The sequence below is a fragment of the Cupressus sempervirens genome, chromosome 7 (genome assembly GCF_028749045.1).
Source record: "Cupressus sempervirens isolate cs-2001-9-10 chromosome 7, ASM2874904v1, whole genome shotgun sequence".
Lineage (NCBI taxonomy): Eukaryota > Viridiplantae > Streptophyta > Pinopsida > Cupressales > Cupressaceae > Cupressus > Cupressus sempervirens.
This window is the reverse complement of record NC_143124.1, coordinates 736178070-736192976: the sequence shown is the minus strand read 5'-3', so window position 1 is coordinate 736192976 and position 14907 is coordinate 736178070. Positions and strand designations below refer to the sequence as shown.

The 14907-nt window shown below is 33.1% G+C and overlaps 2 protein-coding genes across 2 annotated transcripts; both read right to left on the bottom strand.

Annotated features, from left to right (window-relative positions):
• Positions 1-1142: 1142 nt before the first annotated feature.
• Positions 1143-2168, bottom strand: LOC149549337 (L-type lectin-domain containing receptor kinase SIT2-like). The gene has a single exon (XM_089794305.1). The coding sequence runs from the start codon at positions 2166-2168 to the stop codon at positions 1143-1145; it is 1026 nt and encodes a 341-aa protein (XP_089650431.1).
• A 59-nt stretch (positions 2169-2227) lies between these two features.
• LOC149549336 (lectin-like protein At3g16530) lies at positions 2228-2713 on the bottom strand. Its single transcript, XM_089794304.1, has one exon. The coding sequence runs from the start codon at positions 2711-2713 to the stop codon at positions 2228-2230; it is 486 nt and encodes a 161-aa protein (XP_089650430.1).
• Between the last annotated feature and the right edge of the window lie 12194 nt (positions 2714-14907).

Genomic DNA, 14907 nt, shown 5'->3' with positions numbered 1-14907 from the left:
TCAGTGAAATGAATAGAAAATATAAAACTATCACTTCTTTATTAACAGTTTTGTTACCTCAAAAACTATTGCATAACTTTACTATCAATTGATCTTGTGTACTACACAAATATATGTAAAACATGACCCATTTTTTCATTAATGTATCCTAGCTCTTTACAGTGCCCATTATACTCTAAGATATAATTACTAATTTTAATTGATTAATTAAAAACTAGATAATTATTAAAGATAATTTTAAAAGAGAAAAATATAAAAATATATTAACTTGTGTGGTGGCAAGGTTTGCTCATGCTTGGACATTAAGAGGGTAGGATTATATATGCTTCGGGTAGGATTATGTGTGCTTCTTTTGTTGAGTAATTAGTAGTCGCTACATGTAGACCCCTAACTAATGTAAAACATTTCCTTTCTTTTTAGAATCCCAAATATATGGGGCTTTGGATATTCCCAATTAACATACTCCCTCCAACACATTTGTATTGCATACCTCGATCATAGTGTCGTCGGCATAGAACTTGCAGACTCGTTGCATTAGTTCGACAAAATTATTAGTTGGGCTCGCAAGGCGAGCAATGTGAAAAGGACGAGCAAGATTTCAAGAACGACAATAATAATTAGGATTCTTGATCATTACTCTAAAGATCAACATGAAAAGTCTTTTTCAGGATTCTACAGTCCTGAGACACAAGTCGGCAAGATTATGTTGTGGTAATGAAAGCGGACTACATTAGGTCGATTACGACAACGATTCGAGTTTGACATGTGGCGAGGAGGAGATTTTAATAGTTGCATCAAAAGTCGACTGAACTAGACGATTTTCACTAGCTAAATTAAAAATTCATCTTTTCGACAGTAACAACTCTTTAAAGCTATACTGAACAAATACTTGGTCCTGTAAAGTCTTTCAGAGACGGATATTTAGAAAATCTCATGAAGGGTTTTAAGATTCTATAATTATCAAAATATATGATTGGATAGCCACAGGTGACTGTAACAATTACAAAATTGTTACAGTGGCACCGAAAAAAGCCAGACAGAGATCGATCCTATACAGTGAAATCACCAGAAAGAGAAATGGAAGCTTCTGTACCGCCACTGGAATATGGAAGCTTTTTTCGTAAATTTGCACCCGCATCCAATTAAAACGGAGGATCAAAATCTGGTAAAGGAGCTTGTTCTTCAAGTATTTTGAGTACTTGTCTGATGCCAAGCCTGCCTTCTAGCTGAGGATTGGAACAGATCAAACCTAGTTTCAGCACTCTCTCCATCTCACTTCGCACATATTCCATACCAAGATTTGGGTCGGCCGCATCCATCAGACTTCCTGTGCCATGCAACTCTCTCACCCAGTCAACCAGAGGAATATAATCAGATTGAAGAGAGGAATCGACAAGTCTCCTTCCGCATGCGACCTCCAACATAAAAACACCAAAACTGAACACATCCGTGGCGGTACTCGCCTTTCCTGTCTCTACGAACTCCGGTGCAATGTACCCCACTGTTCCAACCACAAGAGTGGTGTGTGAGCTTTCCTTACTCTCGTACAGACGGGCTAGCCCGAAATCCCCTAGCTTCCCATTCAGCTCCGAATCCAGTAAAACATTGCTGGACTTTATGTCCCTGTGCACTACGCATTGCTCCCACTCTTCGTGAAGATACAACAAACCTGAAGCCACGTCTTTTAGGATTCTGTACCTCTTTTCCCAATCAAGAATCTTCTTTGGGTTTCCAAATATGATCTTGTCCAGGCTCCTGTTTGGCATGTAGTCATAAACTATGAATAGCCGCTTCTCCCACCTGCAGAAGCCTCTCAGCTGCACAAGATTTCGATGTTGAAGGCGACCGAGACTGGAGATTTCAGCAATGAATTCCTTCACCCCATCATTATTTTCTCTAAGAATACATTTCACCGCCACTTGGAGACCGCTTGTGGGAAGTACTCCTCTGTATACCCGACTGAAGCCTCCCGATCCCAAAAGTTGTTCTTCTCGGAAGCCCTTTGTTGCAGTATGCAGGTCTTTGTACTTAAAGTTGTGAGGCCAATACTGCATCTCCCATTCTTCGATAGTTTCTCTGTACTTGTTTCTCTTCTGCAACATCCCAAGTGATGCTGCCACCTCCACTAGAACAAGGACAGCACAACCTGTGGCGCTAATGCCAGCCATCAGTCTGGAGTTGGAGCTCTTGGGGTTTCTGTGTCCAAAGGATGGAAGGTTAGATGTATTCAAGGGCGGGGCGATTCTATTTTAGCAAAGCTCCAGGCGAGAATGTAATTCTCTTCATACATGGATCCTCTACCTGCTGAGAAGCCAACGTTCATTTCTTCTTCTACAATGTTGGAAAGGGATAAATCTTTGATATATAACAGTGCTTGCTTTGAGCTATCAAGACCAACTTCCGGAACGATGACTTTGAGCTCGTTCTGAAGATTTTCATAATTAACCCAAGCTTGGATATTCTGTCCGCTTTTGAGATTCAATTCTAGGATTTGGATGTTGTAAATCCAGTAGCCGCCAGCTTCCGAAGTCTCTGATGTGTCGAAGTGGACTGCAAACGGATGATTAGACGGGTCTCCCAATCCCTCTGGAGATCTGTTGGGCGTCATAATAAACGTCAGCCCGAACCCGCTGACCGATTCTGAAGGAAGAACGGCAAACCCAAAAGTTGTCAAGAAAGAGAAAGTAGAATTGAGAGGGGCAGGATCTTTCATACGCACGGGGGTGTGGATAGAAAGCTCGGCCCATACTATTATGTGATGCTTGATTAAGGGAGATGGCGTTGGAGCGGACTGAAGCATTCCCAAGAAGTTGGAGTGTCGACACATTGAATTGGTTGAAGGCAAAGCTTGTTTAGGCTTGGACAATGAGCGAAGTGGGAAGGAGATAAAGTAGAAGAAGCACGCTCAAGCTGCCTTTCATTTGCGAGCTCCAGCTCGACTTCATGAATATCCTGTTCCAACTGGAAATGTAATGAGCAACATAGATCAAAATCCAAAAGTAAACTGCAAATGCAGACGGTCAACAGGTTGCAATAGTTATTCCTGGACTGGGAATACATCAATGAATAGAAAGAATTAAAAATAACTAAATCCGGCTTAAAATATGTTACAGATACACCTTTTTGTGCATTGGGAGATTTTCATTCTTTTTTGCGTCTCCCCTTTTAATGCCTCTACCATAAAACAAGAAAGCTCTGTGGTATTTTGAATCCCGAAAGTTCTCCGCTTATTCAAATTTAAACACGGTGCAGAAAGGGATACCACAGTAAAGCAAAAGAGAAGTCGAAAGAATTGTATATTCGGAAGTTTCAACGGGTTCAAATATAATTTAGAATAATAATTTCTTTTTATCATAATTCTTATTATAATTTTTATAATTTGGAAAATATTATAGTATTGCAAAAATCAAGATAAACTGTCCTTAATTACATGAGCTTCATTGGCTACATCCAAACAGAAAACTAGTAGTTAAGTATTTTTGTCCACATCTACTTTATATAAGTGACATTTTTGTTTTTATTTACTTACTTCAGGCAGGTCCCTCACACTATTTCAAATGCTTCGTATTGAGTGAAGGAGGGAGGAGGAACAACAAAACATGAAATATATAGGAGGCTGGCCTCGACCTAATCTAAAATGAAAACTAGATCTAATGTCACTAATAATTATATATATAATCTAAAATACAAACTAGGCCTAATATCACTAATAAGTAAGAAGTTGAATTTCAATAGAATACAAACGATGTCAAATCTTATATAATCAATTAATTAAATCTCAAACTACTATCTATATGTTCTTAACTTGTTTTTTATCATTAAAAGTAGCAAGAGGGTGTTGGCCCCTAGAACAATAAGTAACACATTAATATTTTAAACACAAACAACAACAACAACCCATAGTTTGCCTCTATCAAAAACCAAAACCTAATATTCAAACAAAAATTACTAATTATTTACATCAACAGCATTTGTAATAGCAATCTAGACAAAGAATTTCTATAATTTTCATTTATTTAAATATCAAAATAAATTTATAATATTCATTATCAAACTAGAAATAATACTTGCAACTAAAACTCTTCCTCTTAATTATGTTTACACATATATCTCATGAAGCTAAGCGCACACTTTCTCTAAAAGTAATATTATACTCATTAAAATTAAAAGATGATCTTACCTATAAATATGATTTATTAATAAAATCAATTAACCCATCTTTAACAATAAGGCACACCACCATCAATATTCACTTGCATACTAATTTGTTTGTATGAAATAATCAAAGACTATGAAACATACTAGTCTACTAATTAAAAGAATGGAGACTAATTAAAAGAATCGAGCTTCAAAGAATTGAATATCAAATCTTAATAGGATGCCTTTAAAACTACTTAATTTTAGCACATTTTATGTTAATTCACATTTGTTTTCAAAATAGGAAAACACGCCATCAACACTACTTTTACAAAATAATCTACCTCTTTGTAAATCTTGCATTCAAATCATTATGCATGTCCTTACCAAAAAATTATTCGAAAGTGAACCATTGGAAAACAAATAAACAAACAAAAAATATGGGAAAAACAAAGAAACTGTTCCTGACCTATTCCATTTATATTTGCATTGAACGTCGTTGTAATTTGCACCTCAGGCATCGTTCACATCAATGCAATATTGGCCCTAGTGAGTCCAAACATTATTGCATTATAATCTCTTGAATATAAGCATCACACTCAGATGCTCATTGCTCCTCCCTAGTAGAGTTGCAATGTTAGTTCTCAGAAGAATTATATCCATCCCCTATTGCTTCTTTTGCATGAGGAAAAATTAGGAACCCCAATGCTTTCATAGCTCATTACCAGCATATCAACAAAATTTTCTCCTTACAACAAGGTTTTTCTTCACAAAAATACAAATCCTCACATAATGAAAAGCTCATGTCGAAGGTTCTTTCCAAAAATGATTTCCTAATATTCTAAAATTAAGACCTTTTCCCCTTTAGCCTTACATGTATACTTGATTTTTTTTTATATATTACTTTTTCTAAAATGCAAAGATTCTCTCCTTTTTCATAGTTGTAAATAATTATTGGTATTTTTTTCTTAAATAATATACATCTAATATACTTAATAAATAAAAGCATTTACTTTCGGTTCTTTCCAAAAATGATTTCCTAGTACTCTAAAATTAAGATCTTTTTCCCTTTAGATATACTTGATTTTTGCTTTATATATCACTTTTTCTAAAATGCAAAAATTATCTCCTTTTTCATATTTGAAAATAATTATTGGTATTTTTTTCTTAAATAATATACAACTAGTATAACTAAATAAATAAAAGCATTTACTTTTGGTTATTTTGAAAAATGTTTTTCTAATATTCTTATATTAAGACCTTTTTCCCTTTAGCCTTGCACCTATACTTGATTTTTGCTTTATATATTACTTTTTCTAAAATGCAAAGATCCTCTCCTTTTTCATATTTGAAAATAATTATTGTTTTTTTTTTTAATAATATACATCTAGTATAACTAAATAAATAAAAACATTTACTTTTGGTTCTTTCTAAAAATGATTTCCTAATATTCTAAAATTAAGATACTTTGCCCTTTAGCCTTGCATGTATACTTGATTTTTGCTTTATATATTACTTTTTCTAAAATGCAAATATTCTCTCCTTTTCCATATTTGAAAATAATTACTGGTGTTTTTTTTTCTTAAATAATATACATCTAGTATAACTAAATAAATGAAAGCATTTACTTTTTAAAAGTATTTATAATATTTGGTATTAATAAATAAAAACATAAATATTTATACTTTTTTTATGAATAGTTATTATGCTTTCTGACTTTGGTTATGTGAACTCTTGTGAGATGATCTTGTATCCTCCACCTCTTTTTTATGAATATTTAACTTTAATATTTTTATTAATAGAGAAAGGATTATTCAACAAAAAATTAAAATATATAATTAGTAATATACTTAGTATTATTTGAATATAAATTCTTTAGTAAGAAAATAATATTATAATGAATACTTATATTTTAATTCAATAACTACATACTTTTGTATCATGGGAACTAATTTATTACCCTTTCATAATTATTTAATAATGTATTTTTAAATTCTTCATTGCATTTGGCGAGAACTTTCTTGTAGAAAATGATTTTTTTTCTTCAGTTAGGGACATGTTTCTTAAATTTAGAAAGTCTCTATTTAATATAGTCCTCCCTAGTTATAAAGTTGTCCTAACTTTGATTACCTACATTTTGGCTATTTATCCAAGCAATTATTATAAGGTTTGTGAAATCTAGGAGAAATGGCATAACTGATCCAAAATAATTATGAAGTATAAGACTTTCTTACTTTTTAATTATTTTTTGAATTCCAACATAGGCAGGATGGATTCCAGCAAGGACACTTGGCTTGCCTCAAGAATTGGGGAAGGTTACATAAGTAACTTCTATGTTTAACTCCACAATTATATCACATCACTTAAAAATCTTTTAGAAGTGATCTCCAATTCTTTGTTGGGTGTCACAAAGAAAGAAGTATTCCTAGTAGTAAAATATTGAATGATATCATGCACTGAGGCTCAAAGGAAGAATGTTTTGAGGACTAAACTAAACTTCTTGTTGAAAGAGCAAGTTTTTGAAAAGGTTAACATTATGGGTAGCTCTCCAAAGAAACTTGAGTTGAGGTAATGCAGAGAAATGATCCGGAACAAGGATATTTGGGAGTATTCTAAATGAGTGGGGTTGGGTAATTATATTCAAACCATTCATGGTTTCAATAGTTTTTTGTCTACCAAGTTTTCCAACTCTTGGCATAAGGGTCACGTTGCTATCGGAAGCATCAAATTTGTGGTTACCTTGAAGAAAATTGGAGAAGCCACTAGTCTGAAGTGTGAAGGAGAATGCATGGAAAGAAAAAGAATTAGAGACTTCAACAAGTTCAAAAATAACTTTTCTGAGCAGAATGAAGAGTCTATGTGGGTCAAACTGAATAATGGGTATGAGTGTCTCTCTCTTCTCTATCAAACTAAATAACATATTTAATATGAATTTTTATATATCATACTAATTGTCAATTGACATAAATAAATAGGGAGAAATAGGAATAGCTAGATGGATCCTAATTGGTACAAAATCCAAGCATAGGTCTATGTCTACAATATCAAAGTTTTAGAATACACTCGAGTTAATAGATTACTATAAGAGATGAAAGATTCACTTACCATACTAATGCCTTATCAAGCGTAAACTAGAGAGGAAGTACATGTTGAGATTTTATGTTTTCTTATAGATGGATAAGATCTAATGTTTTGATTAGATAAATTGGGAAAGGGCTTGAACCCTTAACATAAAATTAACATCAAGTCCAACAAATGAAAAAAAGAAAATTCACAAGAAGTCAATTCCAACAACAAATAAAAACTATACAAAATAGGAAAAACTAGAAGAAAATAAAAAATAACTAAGAACCAATAGCATGGAAAACTATAAACCATGAACAATAACAACAACCACCAGTACAACATTTAACTAACAACTAGCCAACACAAATCCTTACCACCAACAAAAACTATTTGAAAAAATTCCTTTAGCTTCTTCATAAAGGAATCCCTCTTCATCAACCTAGAGGAGGCCACATCACTACTTTCCACACCCTCTGTAGGACCCATCTAGACATTGTCCTCACTTCACTTCATTTCATCTTCCTCTCTTACATGTCAACTTGAGTATCATTAATATCCTTCTTTATCTTCTCTTTCATTTCCTTAATCTTCTTTGTTAGCTCCAAAATCTTCTCTTGCAACTAAGTTTAAGACTTCTTCATAAAGGCAAGGGTAGTAAGGATTTCCATCTCCTCCTCCTTAAAGGGAACCTAGCTTTTGAGCTCCACGATTTTCACCTTCATCAACTCCTAAATGTGTAATTTTTTACTAAACTACTACCCACCTCTTAGAAAAGATATCATCATCCTTCCCCTTGGTCCAATCCTTGACTCGTCTTTTAGTTTCACCAATCACCTCTAATTTAATGAATTTTTTTCATATTCTAGAACTAGCAAAGTAGCCACTTATTGACTAGTTTAAGATTTTTATGGTAGAGACATTTTTCTTCGATATTACCAACAAGATCCTCCCAATGAAGACACAGAGAATAATATGAATGATATTTGGGGAGGGACATCTCAAGATAAATGGGTCCCCTAGATAACAAAATTAGGTCTTAGAAGAAGGAGAAATTGTAAAAGAAGTAGAGGGTGAATTCTACATCAAAATGAAAATAAAATTATCTAGGGTCCACCTAGACCTAGTGGGCCAAGGGAAGTCAAGTCTTCTGACAGTTCAACCAAGGCTTCCACTACAAAATTTCTATTTTTGACCTTTTTTACTAGATTAATTCAAGTAGAGCCAATGGCAAGGGAAATGTCTTGGGTTTTGGAGAGGAATACAACCCACATCTTAGAACTAGAAGAAATAGGAGTAAAGGTGGAGTATTTGAGGTTGATGGTAGACTAGGGGTGGAACCCAATTGCAGACTAGGATTTAAATGAAAATTCTATAGTTTAAAAATGAAACCCTAGTGAAAAGGAACCCCCCTTAAATACTTATTTTACAAACCAAGAATGACAAGGTGGAAAGTATCCAAAAGGTAAAATAGAAATTTATATCCCTTCTAAAATGGTTTAACATAAGGAAGAGATAAGTAGGAGAAATTTGTACATAAAGTCAAATTGTGATATTACTTTTAGAATTTAAGTGTGTGGTTTTTTATTCAAACTCACTGACCCACCTTGAAATCATGAGAATTGATTCACACTTGACTCCATCTTTCATGAGAATAAATGGAATAGTTAGCACTCATTGGATCTAAGAGATGCTCACAAAGGTGAAGCACTGAAACTTTCTGGGATGTCACTCATCCTATTACTACTCCAACTCGAGCATGCTTAATTATAGAGTTCCCTCCATGGTTAAACCACCTCTTTTTGCAACACCATTTGCAAATGAGGTTTCAAGAAGAGGTTGTTTAAGAATGGAGTAAACTCTGTAGCTAAGTGGACTCAAGCTGGGGTAGTATTGGGATGGGTAACCTACTGGGAAGTCCCATTGCTTCACCTCTATGAGCTTCACCTAGATCCAATGAGTGCTAAGTGTTCTATTTATTCTCATGAGAGATGAGGTCATTCAAAAATCACTACTCGTCAAAGATGGGTCAATGAGTTTGAATCAAAAACTACACAATTAAATCCTTCTAGCAATATCATAATTAGTAAAATATGGAAATGAAACATTGTATATTGTCCTTCTAGAGAGGAAAACTTAATGAGAAATATAACAATCAAATTTCAATCCCTTGGGAGATTCTCTTTGTTAAACCTATTAGAGTGAATGTTGATGGAATTTCTATGGAGGATAATTCTAGTAGTGTTGAAGACATGATTTAGAGGTTTTCTATTGCATTCATGATAGAGTTTTTCATTGATGTAACCATACTAGTTATTATGTGAAGACTAGCAAAGAAGTAGACAAAGTTTGGCTTCACATAGTTCAAGGATTGAAGATAAACTTATGCACATGTGGAATTATGTTCTAGGGTATGTCTATATGCTTCAGTTAAGAGTACATCTAGGAATATGAAGACTAGATAGATTTATGAAGGATTTATTGAAGGTAGCTTTTAGACAACATTTTTGGAAAGAGGGTACTGATGTTTAAATTGTATCTCCTAACATAAATTAAATCAAGTTACACAAGATGAGACAGAGGTTGAAGACATGTTAAAGATGCTATGGTTAAACACACACATTCAGATGATCATTAAGTGGAAATTATGAAGACTGTGAACCAATAAATTACTTGTAATTGTGAAAAAGATGTAATATTGTAATGTAATGTGCAATGTAATATGTCAAGTCTGTCTTATATTATCATTACATATTGAGGAAGCCTCAAGACCGATTGAATAATTTATTTTAGGACCTGGTATAAAGAAAAGTTAATTTCCTTGTGGATTAGTGTCCAATGCAGGTTTTATAATCAATGCGATCATATTGTATTGTGTGAGTTTACACACAAGCATCTTTGATTATAGAAGTGATTGATGCAATTGATGCTCTGTAAGCTTACAAGGAGTTATATTTGGCAAGGGAAGCTTTTGTTGGATAATTGTTGATGTATGTGTGTATTATTCAATAAGGATAGTACTGAAGGTTTTTGGACATTGGGTCCTTTTGGCTTCCTTTCAACTCCTAATAGCATTGGCACAACTCCTAACAAGCTTGAAAGATCCTAATAGGGATTCAAAGTCTCCTAACAGGGCCTCATATGAATTGAATGTATTTCATTGACTTCTGACAAGGTCCATTCTTTCATAAGGATATTTTATACTAGTACATCATCGTGTGGGTATCATCCCCACCAGGGTTTTCCCTATGATCAAGGGTTTCCCTAGTTAACATATATGGTTATCTTTCTACGGGTTTGGAATCTACTATGTACGTGTTTTAGAATTAAAGATGATATTGGGAGTTGTTTTAATTACATAACTGATTCACTCCCCCCTCCCTCTTAGTTATCATGGTGGACTTTAGTTTCTAATAATTGTTATCATCTTTTCTAAATGGTGAACTAGAAGAAGAGGTATACATTGAGAAGCCTGATGGTTTTTCTTTAATAGAAAAAAAGAATATAGTTTGTAGATTAAAGAAGACATTGTATAGATTGAAACAAGCACCTAGAGCCTGCTATGTAAGATTGGATAAGTATTTGACAAGTCTGGGATTCGTGAAAGGTAATATTGATAGTAGTTTGTGTTTCAAAACAATGACAATGGTTTATTGATTGTTGAAGTATTTATGGATGGGATCATTTTTGGAGGAAATGATGAAATAAGTAAGGTATTTTCGTAAGAAGTGAAGAAATAGTTTAAGATGTGTATGATTAGTGAGATCTCTTGGGGTTGCCAATTGTACATAACAAGCATGTTATTTTCATATCACAAGCTAAGTATCTTACAAACTTATTGAATATATTTGGATAGGAAAGTTATAAACCTATCGAAACACCTATGATAATTGAATGCATATTTTCTAGAAAAAATGAATCCCCTACTCTTGAGAAGAAAAAGTACAAATCTATGATTGGTAGATTGCAATATTTGACACACACTAAACATAATATAGCTAGTGCATTTGGAATTGTGGTAAGAATTTAGGAAGATCCTAAAGAGACACATTATGCAACAGTAAAAATAGTTTTCAAATATTTAAGAGGCACATGTGATTATGGATTATGGTATGATAGATCAAATGATTTTATTTAGGTGTATATACTGATGTAGATTAGGAAGGAAATGTAGATGACAGAAAGAGTACTAGCGGTGGATCATTTTCCTTGGGAAGAAAAATTATTTCATGGCTAAGAAATAAATAGGAGTGTATTTCTTATAGTATGTTAGAAGTATATCATGTAGCAACAACAAACAATTTTAATCAGATTATTTGGATGAAGCAAATGTTGAAAGATATTAGAATTGAGTTTGCAGAGCCTAGTATCATACACTCTAATAATAAAACTACAGTAACTATGTCAAAGAATGCAATTCTACATTTAAAAATAAAGCACATGTCTATTAAGTATCACTTTTTAAGAGAGAAAGTTTCATAGAAAGAAATTAGATTGGAGTATGTTAGCACAAAGGAGCATACATAAGATATATTTACAAAACCTTTGGTGAAGGACACATTTAATTACTTGAGAGGCATGCTTGGAGCTATGCGCCAACCTACTTTTGAGTAGCTGATGTAGAGATTGCATCTGTCCAGTGGTAATAGAGCATTATTTATCTTATCTAGACTAAATGCTTGATGCTTCCTCTATGGGGGAGTATATGTGTTTGAGTTGAGTCATGGAGGACTCTTGGTACTGGTATTTAGCATTTTCTTTGGACACTTGACCTTATTGCATATCATACCTTGAGAATTGGCATAGTGATACCTTTACCATTGATATCAATGGGGGAGAGTAGCACATGAAAAAATCCTTTGATATAAATGTTTGAGAAACATCTTACTGGGGAGAGTAATAGATGAAATATATTTGATATGTATTAGAGATTATCCTTTGAGGGAGAAATATTACTAAGGGAGAGATTCACGTGGATTGATGAAGAGGATTTAATTGATGAAGAGGACTTGAAAAGATGTTGATATGTGGGGGAGATTAAGACCTTCCTTGTGTATGATAGTTATAGTATAGTTGACATTCATGGGCAAGAAGAATGGGGGAGCAAGAACTAGCAAAGACATTTGGTATTCATGGAGCTTAGATTTTTTTCATCTATTTTTCCATCAATTCTTATAGGGGAGTATCCTAGTAGTATCGGAGACATGATTCAGAAGTTTTATGTTGCATTCATGATAGAGTTTGTCATTGATGTCAACCTACTGGTTATTCTATGAAGACTAGTAGAACACTCGATAGAGTTTGGCTTCACATAGTTTGAGGATTGAATATCATCTTATGTGCATGTAGTTTATGTTCTATAGTCTGTCTAGATGCTATAAGTAAGAGCACATATTGGAATATGAAGACTGGATAGAGTTATGGAGGATTTAGTGAAGGTAAATTTAAGACAATGTTTCTAGAAAGTGGGTACTGATGTTTGGATTGTATCTCCTAAAAAGATGAAAAATGTTTGTGCAAGATGTTGAAGACATGTTGAAGATGTTGCGTTTAATCATGTATATTCATATGATCATTAGGTGGAAATTTATGAAGACCATGACCTAATAGATTACTTGTAATTGTAAAAAATATGTAATATTGTAATGTAACATGTAATGTAATATCTTAAGGATGTCCTATATTATTATTGTAAATTGGGAAATCCTCAAGGATGACTCAATAATTCTTTTAGGAATTGATATAAAGGAATGGTAATTTCCTTGTGGATTGCTATCCAATGCAAATTTTGTAATCAGTGAGATCATATTGTATTGTATCAGCTAACATGCAAACATATTTTGGATAAGAGAAGTGATTGGTGCAATTCAGGAATGGTGAGCTTACAAGGAATTTTATTTGGCAAGAGAAGTTTTTTTTGGATAGTTCTTGATGTATACATGTATTATTTGGTGAGGATAGTATTGAAACTATTTGGACAATGGATCATTTTATCTTCCTTTCAGCTCCTAATAAGGTTTACACAATTCCTAACAAGGTTGGAATCACTAAAAAAGGATTCAAAATATCCTAATAGGCACTCATATATACTGAATATATGTCATTAACTCCTAATAGGGTCCATCCTTTCACAAAGAACTTTTATATTAGTACATCATCTTTCGGGTACCATCCTCAATAGGGTTTCCCTAGTTAACATATCTAGTGTTCTTGTGTATGGTTATCCTTCTATGGTTATTACATCTACTATTTACATGTTTCAAAATTAAAGAAGATAGTGAGAGTTGTTTTAATTTCATAACTAATTCACCACTACCCCACCACCCCCCTCCCTATTTATCTTGGTGGACTTTACTTTCTAACAAAACCTACCTTGTAATATCAAAAGAAAATATGTAGGGTCCAAGAAATGTTGAAGGTCCTCCCTATAAGATGCCCTAGGGTTTCTATGAAATTTGATACCTTATGTACTTAGTTCAATAGTTGTAGTAATTGTATCATCCATCACCATGAAGGAAACACTGCCAATATTAACCTTCCCATCATCCCATGACTCTTTAAACTTTTGTGAAAACCTAAGGTGAAAAATCACCATACCTTTGACATAGTTCTCCATTTGACCATCATAGAGAATTTTTTGAAACTCATTGTTCTTCTATTTCTGACATTTTTGAAGTTCAATCTAATCAAACTCACCACAATCTTTATACTAGACACTAAGAATAGGTTAACTCCTTACTAAAGCTCAAAAACCATATCCAAAGGTTGCAGACTAGGAAAATCTAGACTTGAAGGAATTAGTTACACCATGTCATCAAAATTAGTCATATATCTACAATTTTTAGTAGTTTATTTAGTCATGGAGACCTTCATTACCTCATCTTTGTTCATACTCATATATTCTAACTTTCATTTTAGACTTTGTAATGGTGTTTGTTACACAAAATTTCCACCTTTATAGATTTATAGTAATTTTATCTAAATTTCATGGATGGTCTCATGTTATATGACATGAATATATTTAATATCTTCTAGGGAAATAAATAAGGATTCCTTAGTAATTATATTGCACTAAAATTTCTCCATCTATGCTTCATTTTCATTCTCAAGATCTAGAATCTAGTAGGTTTCCTTTTTTATGTTCCAATTTTTTATACCAATTATGAAAATCAAGTCTATAATAATCATCTATTTCTATAGTGCATTCTTTGTTGGCTAAATGCTTACGGGAGATTTTATGGAATGTTTTCAAGATGATTGAATGCTTATGCTTTGTATTCATGACTCTATTTATCATTCATGTCAACATATTAACCTTCTAATGAGTACTATCAAAGTTACAGAGGGAGCTTTATTTTGTGTGGTTAGAGGATTGATAATTATGTTATTCGGTGTTAGTAGTATATTCTTAGATGTGTATACATACTACATCTGTGTTCATGTTATTGTTTTTATACTAGTGTAAATTCCAAGAAGTGTGTGTTTAGGGTAACATCTGAAAATAAAATAAAACCTAGATTACATAGTCTCTACCAAAGGAATAGAAGTGAATCCAACCAAAGTAAAAGAAACCATAGAAATCCATCTCCAAAAAACATGAGTCAACTAAGATCATTATAAGAAAGGTTGTTATCAATAAGGAAAATTATATCTCATTTAAAATACATAAGTGATCAATTGATTCACCTAGTGTACAAAAATCTTCCT